The sequence below is a fragment of the Mustela nivalis genome (assembly GCF_964662115.1).
Source record: "Mustela nivalis genome assembly, chromosome: 3".
Lineage (NCBI taxonomy): Eukaryota > Metazoa > Chordata > Mammalia > Carnivora > Mustelidae > Mustela > Mustela nivalis.
In genome coordinates, this window is record NC_139022.1 from 50,688,148 (window position 1) to 50,705,274 (window position 17,127).

The 17,127-nt window shown below is 37.6% G+C and overlaps 1 protein-coding gene and 1 long non-coding RNA gene across 11 annotated transcripts in view; one reads left to right on the forward strand and one right to left on the reverse strand.

Moving 5' to 3' along the window:
- On the reverse strand, positions 1–3,822 carry LOC309861156. The gene is made up of 2 exons (XR_014309790.1): positions 1,068–3,822; positions 1–654 (listed from the first exon to the last, which is right to left on the reverse strand). It is a non-coding gene; the product is annotated as an uncharacterized lncRNA (long non-coding RNA).
- APC (APC regulator of WNT signaling pathway) overlaps positions 1–17,127 on the forward strand; it is a 133,869-nt gene that overhangs the window by 88,896 nt on the left and 27,846 nt on the right. For all 10 annotated transcript variants that reach the window (XM_082723693.1, XM_082723690.1, XM_082723695.1 and 7 more), the window contains one exon: positions 5,508–5,612. In XM_082723693.1, the coding sequence (XP_082579819.1) occupies positions 5,508–5,612 (105 nt within the window). The remainder of the gene's footprint in view (positions 1–5,507; positions 5,613–17,127) is intronic.

The window sequence follows — 17,127 nt, forward strand, 5'->3', positions numbered from 1 at the left end:
TTTTTTTTATTTGCTTTTTAGTTTCTTTATTCCATTGTTGTTGTTCAGCTACTAATAGATAAGTGGAAGGATCTGGAAAACGGAGAAAACCAGGATTTGGACACCCATAAATTAGTTCATACATAGTAGAGACAAGAAAAGAGAAGATAATAATAGTAACATTATTATTAATATTAATTTCAGATTATTTTCTCAAATTAATTTCAAATAATTTCTCCATGAGGCGTATTGCATATAGCATTGTCTTTGTTCTACCTGTTGACAGCTCTGGTTTAGGGTCTAGACACAGTATGTCATTCAAGTGATGTAATTATTGCACATGATTCAAATATGAAAAATTACAAAAAGATACAGGAAACAACCAGTTCTACCCCTTTCTTGTGTATCTCCTCAGAAAAGCTGGATTACTAATCAACAAGCAAATACACTTGGGGAGATCAAAAAGATGGGATCTGGGGGGAGAATTGTAGGGTGGTTGTAAAATCTTTAGAAAATAGCCAGTGAGAAAGCCAGGGGTCACTCCATCAGTTGAGCATCTGTCCTCATTTCAGCTCAGGTCCTGAGATCGAAGTCCGTATCAGGCTCTGCTTTCTGCAGGGCATCTGCTTAAAGATTCTGTCTTGTTCTTGCTCTCAAATAAATAAGTAAATAACTCTTTAAAAAAAAAAAGAAAGAAAGAAAGAAAGAAAAAGAAAATAACCAGTGAGAAATATTTATTAAAATCCTATACAAAGTATTTTTATGACTATTAGTAAGGAGACAGACAGCTCAATTTAAAAATGGGCAAAAGATTTTAGTAAACATTTCACCAGAAAAGGTACAGCAATGGCTGGTAAGCACATGAAAATATGCTTACCGTCATTAGTCATTCAGGAAATGCAAATCAAAACCACAGTGAGATACCAGTTTATACCCATTAGGTTGGCTGTAATCATAAGGACAGTTAATAAGCATTGGCAAGGATGTGAATAAATAGAAGTTGTCATACTTTACTATTGGGAATGGAAAATGTACAGCCACTTGGAAAACAGTTTGGCAGTTACTTAAAGTACTAAACATAGAGTTACCGTGTGATCCAGCAATTCCACTTCAAGGTACCTATCCAAGAGACATGAAAACATACGTTTACACACAGACTCTAACTTGAATGTTCATAGCAATATTATTCATAGTAACCCCCAAAGTAGAAACATTGCAAATGGGGATCAGCTGGTGAATGATTAACACAATGCGATATATCTTTACAACTGAATACTGTTCTGCAATAAAAAGGAACAGATTGGTGATACATGCTGTAACGTGGATCAAGCTCAAAAACATGCTATGTAAAAGAAACCAGACATGTAAGTCTGAATGTTTCATTTATAAGAAATGTCCAGAGGGCGCCTGGGTGACTCAGTGGGCTAAGCCGCTGCCTTCGGCTCAGGTCATGATCTCAGGGTCCTGGGATCGAGTCCCGCATCGGGCTCTCTGCTCAGCAGGGAGCCTGCTTCTTCCTCTCTCTCTCTCTCTGCTTGTCTCTCTGCCTACTTGTGATCTCTCTGTGTCAAATAAATAAATAAATAAAATAGGAAAAAAAAAAAAAAAAGAAAAGAAATGTCCAGAAAAGTCAAATTTATAAAGACAGAAAGTAGTTAAGCCAGGGACATGGGTGGGAATGAGGATTAACTAAAACGAGCACCAGGGATTCTATTAGAATGATCAAAATGTTCTAAAGATGGATTATGGTGATCCTTGGTACACTTGGGAAAAAATGATACCCTTGGGGTGCCTGGGTGGCTCAGTGGGTTAAGCCTCTGCCTTCGGCTCAGGTCATGATCTCAGAGTCCTGGGATGGAGCCCCTCATCGGGCTCTCTGCTTAGTGGGGACCCTGCTTTCCCCCTTTCTCCCTGCCTACCTCTCTGCCTACTTGTGATCGCTGTCAAGTAAATAAATAAAATCTTTTTTTTAAAAAATGGTACCCTGGAGCACCTGGGTGGCTCAGTGGGTTAAAGCCTCTGCCTTCGGCTCAGGTTATGATCTCAGGGTCCTGGGATCGAGCCCCGCATCGGGCTTTCTGTTCAGCGGGGAGCCTGCTTCCTCCTCTCTCTCTCTGCCTGCCTCTCTGCCTCCTTGTGATTTCTATCTGTCAAATAAATAAATAAATTTAAAAAAAAAAAAAGAATTAAAAAATGGTACCCTTAAATGGGTGAATGTTGTGGTATGCAAATATCTCAACAATTTTTTTTTTAACTTTTTTCAAGCCCTAGGGTAGTAAAATTTGGGGAAGTTTGTCCAGCGACTCTGGAAATGAGGATGCCAATTAGGATTATTCTTTCATAGGAATCAGCAACAGTTTCTTTGCCTTCAGTGTTGAACAATGGTAAAGAGTGTTCACTTCAATATACTGAAATTGGACCATGGTAAAGAGTGCAGGCATGCCTAGGACCAGTAAAAGAATAAAGGGAAGTAAATAACAAATAAGGAAAGAAAATAAAGATAGTAAGTGTTAAATACTAGTTTGCGTCCTGGAGTCAGGCTTCTGATCCCAGTTCTGACTCTGCCGTTACTAGGTATGAGACCTAAAGCCAGGTACTAATCTTCTCTGTGCTTCAGTTTCTTTATCTGTAAACTGGGGATAATAATAATACCTACCTCATAGAGTTGGAATAAGGTTTAAATAAATCAGTAGATGCCAAGTGATTAGTGCAGAGTAAACGTTGGACTTTTTTTTTTTTTAACTTGATCATATTCATCATTCTATCATCAGATGGACCTCTTAATCCTTCAGGACTACTGTGTTTCTGTGGATCCCCCATTCTCCTTTTTTTGGAAGTGACTTTACTAATCTTCCTCAATAATTCCATTTCCTCCTTCATAGAGGAAACATTATCTGTTGTCAGAACTGCCTGTTCTTCCTGTCAGAAGACGTTCTGCCTTCTTGTGTGTGCTTTGGATTTTCAACTCCTGCCTTTTAAGAACTCCTTACTCATCTCGTTTCTCTCACATATTTATCTTCTTTCTCTTCTGTGACAGCTTTGCATTGACATTTAAACACGCTCAAATCTTATCTTTCAAAATATAAAATGAACCTTCCTTAATTCTGCCTTTCCCTGCAACTACCTTCCTCTGTGGGTCCCCTTACCTCCCTCATTGTCTTTCCCCATTCCCCCACTGCACAGGTGTTTCTGGACTCCCAAGCCTGAATTTCCTCCCCACCGTTCACTCTTAAGACACACCAGTCTAGCTAGTCTCTACTCCCATCAGCGATTTCTATATTATTAACTAACTTGATATTTTCAGTCTTCATCTTGACATTTTCTACATTATTAAACATTTCCCATTGCTTGAAATATTCTTCTCTTGGCATTTATGGCAACACTGTTTTGTTTTTTTTCTCCCACCTCTTTGGCTTTTTGTATGTATTCTTTAAGTCATTTCTTTTATCTGTATTATCTTTCCCTTAGACCATCTGTATGCTTATAGTTTTACTTACCTTTTATACACTATTGGCTCTTAAATTCATTTTTCTAGTCCTGAGTTCCAGACTCCTAAATCTGTGTGCCTTCTTTGCATCTCCACTTAAATGTCTCCAAGACACCTTAAATCCAACATACTCAAAATGTAGTTAATGATCTTCTCCTCCTAAGTCCTTCTTACCATGCCACTTCCTCCAAAAAACCCTCACTCTGTTAGTATTAACTTCTGTGCAAGTGACACCATCATTATTCAGTTGTGTGAGCTAAGGAATATAGGAATAATTCTTGACACAAGATCTCTTCTATTCCATATCCATTAGTATCAAGTCCTTCAGATTTATCCCTCTGTCCCTACTTCTTTTATCCATGTCACTGCTTGCTTAAATTTAAAACATTAGCTTCCAAACTGGTCTCCTCTATGTTTCCTACCTATTTAGACCATTTAAAATTAGAATTTGACCTTATAAAAACAATTTATATTAACTTTTCCCATTAATAGCCTCGTATCAGTTATTTGAGGGCAGAAGTGGTGTATGAGAATCACACTAAAATTCAACAAAATGAGTAAGATTTTTTTTTATCATCTTTTTTTCTACCTTCTGCACCATGATTTTTCTAACATACTTGAACAAACCACCTCCTCCCCCTACCACATGTCCTTTGCATATGATCTGCTTACCTAAAACCTTCCCCTAACTCTGTCCCTTGCCCCAGAACTCCTTTAGATCGCAGTTCAAGCAGCATTTTTTAAGAAGGCTCCTTCCCAAACTGTTAGACCATGTGATATCCCTCTGCTTGTTTATTCTCACAGCGCCTATACTCTCTTCAGTGTGCTTGTCAGTTTTTACTTCATTGTTAGTTCTCTCATTATGGTATCCCTGATGAGACTTTGAGCTTGAGGAGTATGTAGAACAGTGCCTTATTTTGCCAGCACTATATTCTGTGGCACCTCATACAAGTATCTAACATAAGTAGATGCTCAGTAATTACTTTTACATTGACATCTTTAATTATGTTAGTGTCAAATCTTTGTGTTTTTAATAGGATTTTTATTCATTTTGTCTCTCGATTTGACTTTGTAATATTTCTACTTTTATTGAATTTGTTGAATTTTATAGTGGTATTTTCATATGATACTATTTTTTCTTCTATTTCTGAATTATTGAGCTACCTCATTTTTGCCTATATATAACTTGACTAGTTATTGATGGAAATATTTCATGTAAATTAACTTTTAAGTCACATTTAAATGGTCTAGGAAAGCTTGATGTTTAAGGAAATTACAGTACAAGCCATTTTGTAATATAATTATCCATTATTAAATACAGCAAGTTTTTTAAAAATATAATTTTTATTTTTGAGTATCATTTTCCTAGAGCCAGCAAGCACATTTGTGCTTCTCATAAAAGATAATGGAAAAATTATTTACTTCTTTGATTCTGCAGTGGTGTTTTCACAGAGTGATTGCTTTATCCTGGATATAACCTATCCTGAGATGACTGCTTTTACTGGATATAATCTGTCATTTTCATTTCATATAACAGATGGTGGTTTTATTCATATCAGAATCTAAGAGCTTACTGATTTCATGACTTTTTTTTATTAGCATAAGATATATATGTGTGTGTGTGTGTGTGTATAAATACACAGAATGTATTTGTAAGCTTAGGTAATAGTTTAACTGTTATATTTGCAGCTCCATTAAATGCCAGAACCATGTGACCTTGAAGAAGAGACATTTGTTCTAGTTGGGTTATATCCCCTGATAGTGATGTGAGCACAGCTGGTGGAGGATGGTGTTTCTGTGAGTCTCAGAAAATCCTTTGTCTTGTGCGGCTCTAATGCTCAAGGGACACACTTCACTTTCCTCTTGCTGCAATAGTCATGAAACCATGCTGGAGGTTATGAAGTATAAAGTACAGTTCCATGCTTTTGTAAACCTGTATAATTGATGCATTTAAAGCTCTAATAAAGGAAAGAAAAAAAGCTGTGGGGTAAGAGAGCATTCACCATTTTTGTATGTAATGATGTTAACTCCCTATTAACAGAGGTCATCTCAGAACAAGCATGAAGCTGGCTCACATGAAGCTGAGCGGCAGAATGAAGGTCAAGGAGTGGCAGAAATCAACATGGCAACTTCTGGTAGTGGTCAGGTAAATTATTTTATTTTATTGTTTTTCCTTTAAATTAGCTATGTAAATAGTTTTTAAAGGAATGTGGAGTGAGAGTGTCCTCAGAATGATCTGTAAATCTTACTGATACCTCCAGAAGAATTCAGTGCCAAAATGCTCGGTCATTTTTCTTTATTATATCTAACAATAATGCTTTCAAAATTTCTAGGTATATTTTATAGCTCTAAATTGTGTATTTCTGTTTTAGTCTAAAATGATTAGCATTGGGGGAGGAGGTTTTTTGTTTTTTTTTTTTTTTTTTTGAAAAATAAATGCTAAACTGCATTTTGGTTATATAGGATTTGACCTAGTTATTATTGCTTGCATTGAACAGATTTGCTCTCTCTCTCTAAGGTGTTGTTTGCAAAGACATTTATGTGTTTTTAAAAGTGATAAGGAATTTGTTATAATTCTTGTTTTCTGTTGTACTTCAAGTTTACATAAATCTAGAAATCCAAGTTTTATAATTGGAAAAAAAATGCTACTAATGCTGCTAAAAAGAGATGTAGCCTAGTCATGTTAAACCATTATCACATCATTTTTAGCAAAATTGTGGAAGTCAACTTGATTTTTTTTTTTAATATAGCATTGTTCTCTTGTTATTCAGCCATTAATTTTCTATTACAGTTTTAACAGAATGCATCATAATATGACAGAATTTTGTTTGGGGTATTTGGTCATCTCCACATTTTTTTCAATGAATATTTTTATGTTATAAATGGGTGTTGTTTTAAAACAGAATTGCACAAAGTTTTTAAAGATAATTTCCCCACTCTTGATATAGAATATTCCTGTAGTGTCTGTAGGTTATTTTTGATTAAAATTTGAAGTTTAAAATGTCTTATATTTTAGGGGCGCCTGGGTGGCTCAGTTCGCTAAGTGTCTGTCTTCGGCTCAGGTCATGATCCCAGAATCCTGAAATCAAGTCCAGTTCAGCAGGGAGCCTGCTTCTCCTTCTCCCTCTGCCTACTTGTGCTCTTTCTTTCTCTCTGTTAAATAAATAAATAAAGTCTTTAAAAAAAAAAAAAAGAAAGATTGGGGCACCCAGGTGGCTTAGTCATTTAAGCGTCTGCCTTTGGCTTGGGTTGTGATATTAGGGTCCTGAGATCGAGTCCAGGATCAGGCCCTGGCAGGGAGCTTACTTCTCCCTCTGCCTGCTGCTCCCCCTGCTTGTGCTCTTTCTCTCTCTCTGACAAATAAACAAAATCGTTAAAAATATATTAAAAAATTGTTTTAAAGATTTTGTAAATGTCTCATTTAAGGATTTAAATTCATTTTACAGGGGGGCACCTGGGTGGCTCAGTGGGTTAAAGCTTCTGCCTTCGGCTCCGGTCATGATCCCAGGATCCTGGGATCGAGCCCCGCATCGGGCTTTCTGCTCAGCTGGGAACCTGCATCCTCCTCTCTTGACAGAAAAAACTGTTTGTTTAGGATTAGACCGACTATCACTGCTTTGGGTCATAGTCCTGTTATTACGTGTTTTAAAGTCTCACCTATCTAGTAAGCTGGCTGTCCATTTAAAAAATAATAATTGAATTCTTATCACATTTTTTACATTGGAATTAATTCTAAGATTGGATTTAATGTCAAAATGAAAGCTATTAAAAATATAAAAAGAGTGGGCACTTTGGGTGGCTCAGTTGGTTAAGTGACTGCCTTCGGCTCAGAGCATGATCCTGGAGTCCCTGGATCAAGTCCCATGTCTGACTCCCTGCTTGGCAGGGAGTCTACTTCTCCCACTGACTTCGCTCCTCTCATGCTCTCTCTCTCACTCTCTCTCCCTTTCAAATAAATAATGAAAATCTATTAAAAATACAAATATAAAGAGGTGCTAGGTGGCTCAGTGGGTTTATAAGCCTCTGCCTTCTGCTTGGGTCATGATCTCAGGGTCCTGAAATCGAGCCCTGCATTGGGCTCTCTGCTTTGCGGGGAGCCTGCTTCCCCCTCTCTCTCTGCCTGCCTCTCTGCCTACTTGTGATCCCTCTCTCTCTTTCAAATAAACAAAATCTTTCAAAAAAATACATATATAAAAAATTCTTAAAATGTGGGTAGAATTTTTATAATCATGAATGGTAAACTTAAAAAAAAAAATTAGTAGCTCTTACATAAAAATGTAAAACTTAAGTACACCCTAAAATCATGGCAAGGTTACAAGACAAATATTAAGATCTCATTATTTACAAATATTTATAATAAGGAAAAAGTTGCATTTCCAGATACATGAAGAGTATGAATTAACTAAAAATCATTAAAACATAAACAAATGACATGACAAGAACAGGAACTAAAAGGAAAAATAAAATGACTTTTAAACATATGTAAAGGTAATAATTTTGTTAGTAATGATTTGTAAATATAGACTATAGCCAAAATGAGGTGTTTTGTTGGTGTTTTTTTTTTTTTTGGATGCCAAGGGGTAAGCAGAGATCAGTAACACTCAGTAATGGTAGGTTGCCAGGCATTCTTATCTTCTACTTTTAGTTGTATGAAATGGAACAACCTTTCTGCAGAGGAACTTTATGATAAGTATCTAAATTTATACCTGTACCTGTCCTGTGGCTCATCATGCAATATCTAAGATTTTATGCTATGAGGTAATAGGTGAAGGGTGTTCAGACATGTTTGAAGAGATTCATTGTATTATTTGTAATAGCAAAAATTAGAAATAATTTGAATGAACATTAATCAGTAATTGGTTAAATTATTAGTCATTTGAGTGGGATAAGTGGTTAAGTGGCTCTGGGGTCAGCGGACCCAGGATTAAACCTGGTCCCCTGCTAACTAGTTAAGAAACTAATCTTGGACAAGTTTAAACTCTGAGCTTTCGTGTTTGTTCTTTAGCAAAATAAGATGGTATAGTTGTGGGAACTAAATGCAGTACGCACTTAGTACAGTTCTTGGTGTATAGTAGATACTCATTAAACATAATAGCTTATTGTTATTACTAGCTAATAATTATTTCTTAGGTTGATAAATATTATGTGCTAGATGCTATATTTGACTCTGGAGATAGAGAATTAAAGAGGGAAGATGGTCCCAGGCCTCACAGAATCTGCATGGTACATTCATACAAATGTTAGAAATGATAAATTATATCTCTGCTTATATAGAGATCTAACTTTTATTTCAGCCTTGCCTTTTCTAGTATATTTTTCATACTATAATCAGAGTGATCCTTCCAAGACACCATTATCACTTACTTGTTTAAACTTTTCAGTGACAACCCCACTTGCCCATAGAATACAATCTAGATCCTCTATTGCCCGCTTTTTCAGCATTATCTCTGATGATTTGCCGCCATTTCTCCATACTCCTTAAACTTCAGTTTCTTCAGATGTGCACTGCCTGGAACTCTGCTTTGTTTTACTTCACTTGTATGTGTTCTACCCATCCTTCCCCTTCAGTTTAAATGGCACTTCTTCTAGGACATTCTCCTTTTTCCTACCTCCCTAGAACTGATAAAGTGCTCTCAGGTACTCTGTATTTCTGTTCTCATAGGATTTAGCACACTTTATTGTAGGTTTAATTGTCTGTCTTCCTTGTATAATCCTTAAGCTGGGGGCACCTGGGTGGCTCAGTTGGTTAAGCGTCCGACTCTTGATCTCAGCTCACATCTTGATCTTGGTGGGAGTTCAAGCCCCACGTTGAACTCCACACTGGGCATGGAGCCTACTTTTAAAAAAATCCTTTAAGCTGAACTATATTGCCATTGCTCACCATTGTACCCCAAACAACTAGCATAGTAAGTGTTTAAATGCTTGCTGAATATTAATAAATGCTATTGACTTAGAAAAATAATCATAACTTTTTTTTCTTTAAAAAAGCAAATATTCTTTTATATAACACATATGTGTACATGCATAGAGAAATGTCTGGAGAATGTTGTTCAGAATGTTACCAATGATATCTCCAAGTTTGAAGATTTATGTTGTTTTACTTTCATATTTACATTTTTATGTATTGTTTGAATTTTTTATAATGAGTATGAGATCTTTGAAAAATAGTGAATCAAAGGCAAATATTCATTCATTCTGCAAATGGTCAATTTGGTAGTTCTGTAGATTCAGTGATAAATATGACACACACTTTCATTTGGTGATATTAGCAATACACCTTTGTCACCAAATCGGTATTTGTATGACACTAATACTACTAATGCCATTTATTTGGTTACTTTTAGTCACTGTTTAAAACAGTACTATAGCTGCTCCAAATTCTGATGTAGCCAAGTGATATATACCTGTGGGACTGTGATTCAATTAGCCAAGATTCCTTTAAACTACCTTAATAGGCTCTATACACATGATAACCTCTTCGGATTTGTTCATTTGTTTTATTATATTATTTGCTCCAGAAATAAAAGCCTTTGACAATAAATGAAAATGAAAATCAGTCTCTGACTTTCTTAGGCTCTAAGTAATGTGATCCGGCAAATCTCCTATCCTGGTGCATTTGCCATTACCACTGCATGCAAATTCATTGTAAATCCTTTCTCACCTGGTTTTCTCCCCCCACCCACTCTGCCAGAATGGTCTTTGCAAAGAGTAAGTCACCCTCTTTAAAACCCTTTATTGGCTTCCCTTGGTTCTTAGAATAAGATAACCCTGTATTATGACCTATATGACCTGGCTCCTGCCTAACTCATCAGCTTTACGTCATGCTTTGCGCTCACTGCTATAGCCACCTGGCCTTTCAGTTCCTCATATTTATTGGGTCTCCTTTTTCCACAGCCTGTGCATAACCTCTACCCTTTCTTTTCTTTTTTTTTTTTTTTTTAAGATTTTGTTTGTTTATTTGACAGACAGAGACCACAAGTAGGCAGAGAGGCAGGCAGGGGGAAGGTGGTGGAGCAGACTCCCTGCTGAGCAGAGAGCCCGATGTGGGGCTCGATCCCAGGACCCTGGGATCATGACCTGAGCCGAAGGCAGAGGCTTTAACCCACTGAGCCACGCAGGTGCCCCTCTATACCCCTTCTTTTCAGTGTTCTTCTCATTCCATTTCACTCCATTAACATCAGTTCATGTGTCTTTGCACTAAGCATGACTTTCTCAAGGGGCTTGAACAGTTCAAATCCCATTGTTAAAGGCTGTCCTAGAACATTCTTCTCTTTTGAAGACTATCAGATTTTCAGTTTTATATTGATTTGTGTGATTATTTGATTAATACTGATTTCCCCCACTAGACTCTAAGCTCCAGAAGGGCAGAGATTTTATCTAGTTTTGTCCATTTTTATATTCTCACAGTCCCTGGTAAATAGTGGTAATAGTAAATATATATTGGTGGGAGGGAAGATCTGGCGTCCCTTCTAGAAATAATGTTTTTCTTGATCTGTGATTAATCTCCCCTTGAAGTTAAATGGAAAAAGAAAGCCTGAAGTAAATTATACAGGTCAGATCCCTGCTTGCTTAGTATATAACTACGTGTGTAATTCATTTATTAATTGTTTCTCAGCTTTTCTATTTAAAGTTTAGAACCAGACCTCCAGTGATAGCCAGTAGTAGTGATGAAATTCAGCCAAGAGTGGGAAAGAAATGAAATGATGAGAGAATGCTTTGCTGCTAATAAGCATTTTAAGACTTTCTACTATGGAAATGTACATATGTATGCAAATACATACAAAGGCAAATAAAACAATATAGTAATCCACATGTACCCTAGTCCACTTTGCCCTCCCATTTTATTTTTGAAGAAGATCCGACATCATTTCTTTTATAAATATTTCACTAACTATTTGGTGGGGTGGGTGTGGGGGTGCCTGGCTGGCTCAGCTGGCAGAACATCCAACTCTTGATCTCTGGATTGTTAAGTTCAAGCCCCACATTGGGTTTCGTGCTTACTTTTATAAAAAGGACCACGAGGGTATAACTACACTCTCATTATTATACTCCCAAAGGAATAAACAGTAACAGCACTGATATCTAGTCAGTATTCATATCTGCAGTTGTTTCATAAATGTCATAATTTTTCATAGTTTATTTGACTCTTTCTAGGTAAAGTTCATGCTTTGGGATTAGTTAATAAGTCTCCAAAATTTTTTTGTTTTGTTTTTTTAAAGATTTCACCTATTTATTTGACACAAACACACATAGAGAGAGAGCAGGGAATCACAAGCAAGGGGAGGAGGAGGAAGAATCAGGTTCCCCGCCGAGGAGGGAGCCTGATGTGGGAATTGATCCCACGACCCTGGGATCATGACCTGAGCTAAGGGCAGACTCTGAACTGACTGAGCCACCCAGGCACTCCTCCAAAATTTCATTTAATCTTTTAATAAAGTTCCTTTTTTGTCTGGATGTTTTTCTGGATGTTTTTGTTGAAGAACCAAAGTTATTTGTTTTATACAGTTTTGCATAGTCTGGATTTTGCTAATAACATCTCCATGGTATGTAGTTTGACATTATTCTCTGTCCTCTATATTTCCTGTAACTTGGTATTTGGATCTAGAGATGTGATCAGCTTTGGATTTTCATTTCTTGTTTTTTTGTTTTATTGTTTTTGTAAGTCTTATGAGAATAGCATTGTGTTCTTCTGGTCTTCAGTCAGGAAGTACATAATGTTTGGTTGTCTTTTTGTGATATTAATCGTAACTGATACCTTATGCCCAGCTTCCTTAATTCATTAGGGGATACGAAATTAGCTGGGAAGCTTCTATAAGGAGGAATTCTTGTGTACTATTTGATTATATTTCCACGTACAATTTATATAGGAGGAAAAGGGGGTAAATGCTTGCTCCTTACTCCCCTCAGGCCAGGTTTCACAGTGACTTGGAGACTCTTGCTAGTTGTGAAATAGAAACTCTGGAGTCACTTTCTAAAGTGAGTAAGATAGAAGAGAGAAGAGGGGTTCCGACCCAGGAGGAAACTGACTGTATCCCAGTTCTGCTAAGTGCAGCCATCAGGCATATACCTTCTAGTGAACTTTTGAGTGCCTGTCTCTATTGGCAGTGGCTATTTAAGGGTGAATAAAGGAAAAGCAGAAAATAAAGAGATGCTTGATTCTAAGACATAGTGATTAAAAGAAACTATAGTTACTTGGAAGGGTTCCCTCCAACCATTCATCTTATCTCCACCTCTGTGTTCCCCATCCCAATTTTCACTTTACTGTTCACCTTTTCTCCTACTCCTTTCCTCTGAAAGATTATATAAAATGCATTCATCAGTGTTCAGCATCTGTTTACTAAGCATCTGCATTATGCCAAGACTGTTCTCAACCCCAGGATATGGGAGTGAGCTAGGTACATGATACCTCTTCCTTAAGAAACTTACAATCTAAAAGTAAGACAGATGAGCAGTTTCCACGAAGTGTGTATTATGAGAGTATTATGAGAGGGCAAGTACATAGTGTTACAGGAACACTTTGAAGCACTTAACTCGTGTTAGGATGATGTTGGTCCCAGAGAAGGTTATAAATTAATTTATTTGACACCTCACAAATGATTCAGTAAATTAGGTACCATATCTAGATGAAAGATGATGATGGCCTTAGGAACAATTGATAGATTTGAGAGAGTCAGTCAGTAAATATCTCAGTATCTGAGAATATTTAGGAAATAGCAACCTTAGACACAAGGTTTGGTGTTGGATATGACAGATAAGGGGAAAGAAGTCAAGAATGACTTCCAGTTTTTTGTCATAGGCAGGTAGGAGGATAGTGATACAATTCAGTGTTAACTCTAAGGGAAGAGGCTTATGGAGGAAAATAATCTAGTTTGAAAATGTTAAAATTAAGGTTAACTTTGAAGGTGTTAAATATGAGACATTGAAATAGAAGTGTCAGGTAGGCTGTTAGATATTTGAGTTTGGAATTGAAGGAAAGAGTGATGAATGTGATAACTCAAGGTATGGAAGATTTTTATATCCCCCATGATTATAAGAGTGAGAAGATGCAGACCTGGGCTAACATCCTAAAGCAAGGGAATCACATTGTTCCAAAAAAGAGGAAACCGTGCAGCGTTGGTGGTATAGTGGTGAGCATAGCTGCCTTCCAAAAAAGAGGAAACCGTTAACATTATTCACCATTCACCATGAGAACTAAAAAATCTGCATTGGGTTTTACCAAAAAAAATTCATTGTTGATTTTAGCAAGAGCAATTTCATTGGCTTTCTTCCCTGCTGTATTATATTGAAGTGACTTGAGGCTTAAATGCAAGGTTAAAAAGCAGAAAAGATAAGGGTGCCTGGTGGACTTAGTAGAGTGTGCGACTCTTGGTCTCAGGGTTGTGAGTTTGAGCCCCAAACGGGATGTAGAGAGGACTTAAAAAATAAAGTAGAAGAGAGTAATTCTAGCTAACTCAAAAGCCATTAACCAATGCAGGATACAGATTCAAGAGAAAATTTGCAGATTGTTTTAATTTTTTAAGATAGAAGAAATGAGTATGCTTGAACAGCAATGGGAAGGAATGAGTAGAGGGAAAGGATCCAGAGCACACATAAAGGGATAGGCCATGGATAGAATAGGTGTCTCTGATTCAGCAGCAGAAGGTGGAGATGGGTATGGTGGCAGGTTATTTTGTTGGTTTGGTAGCAAACCATGGAAAAACCGTGAAGTAAAGCTTGAGAGAGAATCAGTGGAAGTGATATACTGCAAGAAATTCAAGCTGGAATATGTAGAGAGATCCACACACTTGCTATTCCAGTCATTTCAAAGCAGCTTTCTTGGGGAGGGTTAAAGAAGATTGCTGGAAGACTAGGCTATCAGGATAACTAAATGTGTTATCAAGAGGTGGTGCATTTTGGGGTAATGAAATAGTCCAGGAGAGAATCATTGATGTCAGTGGCTAAAATGGAGTAGAGGAGAAAAATATCATTGAAGATGGTATCAGAGAACTGAGGGGCCAAGGTTTTGAATGGGGAATGTGCGTGGGTGTTGAAGTTACCGAGAATGGTGCAGTAGTTAAAGTGGAAGGAAGTCAGTGACCCTGTACCAAAGTAACAATTGGGTACAGTGATTAGGAGGTCAGGTATTATGACAGCACTGGGAAAAGGGGAAAAGGTGATTATAACAAAGAGATTTGGATATTACAGGGTTTCAAAATGATTTAAAGAGTGAGGAAAACACAGACTTATGCTGCCTCCTGACTCTGCGAAGTACATGGCTCGCAGGAGACAAGGCAGCAGGGAGAAGGGATTTCCCATGAGAGCCAGGTTTCGGGTAAGGCCACAGGAGTAACATGAGCAGTAAGTGAAAAGTTGATAATTCATGCAGCATGGAATCTGGATTCCCCAAGGAAGGGTGGATAGGAAAGAAAACGGGAGGAAAATGAGCTCACACACTTTAGGACTGAGAGTTAAGAACATCCCCCACCCCACCAACGCGTTTTCTTTCCTATCCACCTTTCCTTGGGAAATCCACATTCTGTGCTCTTGAATCTTTGGAAAGTGAACAAGGCCAATTTCAGAGATATGCAACATGACTGTTTTAATAGGTCTTGAGTTTGTGAGAGAGTTCATCACACTCAGTCTCTTCAGAATTTGCTCATGAGTTAGGTAGAAAACACTTCTTAGGAAGTTACCATTTCTTGTGAGTTATCATTTCTCTAAGTCCTTCTAAAGGATGTTGCCACAGGTCTAGCCATAACAAAAGGGCGCAGGAAAGATTCTCAAGGCCCAAGTGCTATATATAGGTCGTGTGAGTACAGGAGTGTTTTCTTGGTATTCCTTACAATAAATGCATCTGAGTTTCTAGCTAGATAGATGGGGAGAAGTGTTCCAAAATCAAGGAGCTGATTTCTTTCAGTACAGGAAGATAATAAGATTGAAGCTTAAAGATAATTTAATGTCTACACTGAAATAAATGTCAAGAACACGTTTTATTGTAGGAAATAGGTTTTCTCTTGTTTCATAATTTAGCCCCTGTTTCTCTTTTGTTTCAGAGAGTGTGTTAGTTCTCTTTTGCTACTTAACAAGTATAGCAGCTTAAAACACCAAACATTTATTATTGTTTCTGTAGGTCAGGAATCTTGCTGCAGCCTAGTTGAGTGCCTCTGATTCAGGGTCTCTCATAAGGCTATAGTCATAGTGTTGGCTGGGACCACAGTCATTTTAAGACTTGACTAGGAGAAGGTGTGCTTCTGAGCTCATCCACATGGCTGTTGGCAGACCTCACGTCGTCACTGACTGTTGGCCAGAGAAATCAGTTCCTTGCCACCTGGGCCAGGCTATAGAGCAGTTCACAACATAGCAGCTAGCTTCTCTCAGAGAAAACAAGAGAGAATACCCATGGTGGAAGCCATGGTCTTTATAACCTTATCTTGGAGGTGACTTAATCACCTCTGCAGCATTCTTTTCATTGGAATCCAGTCCCTAAATCTAGCCCATATTCAACATGAGGGGATTACATTACATAAGGGCATGACAGCCAGGATCACTGAGGTTGCCTTACAGCCTACAAATGTAGGCTCAAGGAATCCTCAAGGAAAGAATGTTTGCTTCACCTCCCGTAGACCAAGAAAGGCCCCTTACCTGAGTTTACTTAAAAAGAAAACCTTGACTATCTTGTACCCTGAATCTTGGTTCCTCAAACCCATCCTCCTTATTACAACCGGAATAAGCTCTTTATGTCTAAATTTATTTGTGGTTTTGTCCCCCCTTAATGCCCCCACCACCACACACCATATTCTTTCTTACCTTTGCTTATTAATGCTTCTGCCTCATTGGGTTGCCCTGTGGCTAATGCACAAAGGAAATTACATGGTGTGCTGGTTCCACAATTTAGGGATATGGGGTACATTCAGAGATTGTGACTTATGCCAACTCATTTTACCCTCTGGAGTGGAGGTGAACAATTCACAATCCTCAAACTTGTTTTTCCCATCGTGGGAAAAGCACCCCTTTGCCACACCCCCTTTTCCAATTAGTGAGATCATCTATATGTGAAAGAACCAGTAAAGGTGTCCTCTGCCCAGATATTCTTTCAGATTTTACTACTAGCTCCTCTTTCATTCATAACAAATATTTTGTGGATGTCTGCTACACTTGGTACTAAGAATACAACAATGAACAGAATAAAGTTTCTGCCCTCAAAGAGTTTATATTCTAGCTTTTTCTTTTGAAAGATTAAGAGCTGTAACAGGATACCTGCCAATATTGCTTTCTAATTAGATATTATTCTTATAATCATTATTCTTAACCCTTAATGAACGGGCTTTAGCTGTAGCCAATATTTTGATAGGTCCCACATATTTATTTGTAGCCTATACTCCTGTTCAGAGTTGGATTGTGTGTTTTCAGATTCCCATTGAGCATTTTTACTATATGTTTAATATATATATAGAATGGTGATATCAGGTCCCACACTGAAACCCATTATCTCTTCCTGGGTTTCATGTATTAACACTGCCTGCACTATCTGCCTATTTATCCAAGCTCAGTACCTCCACGTTGTCCTTGGTTCCCAGCATCTCCTTATTCACATCTTGTCAGTTAGCTAACCAATTGACTCTGTCCTCTAAATACAGGGTATCCTCAACTCCCTACACTCACTTCCTTACTTTGTGCCCTCA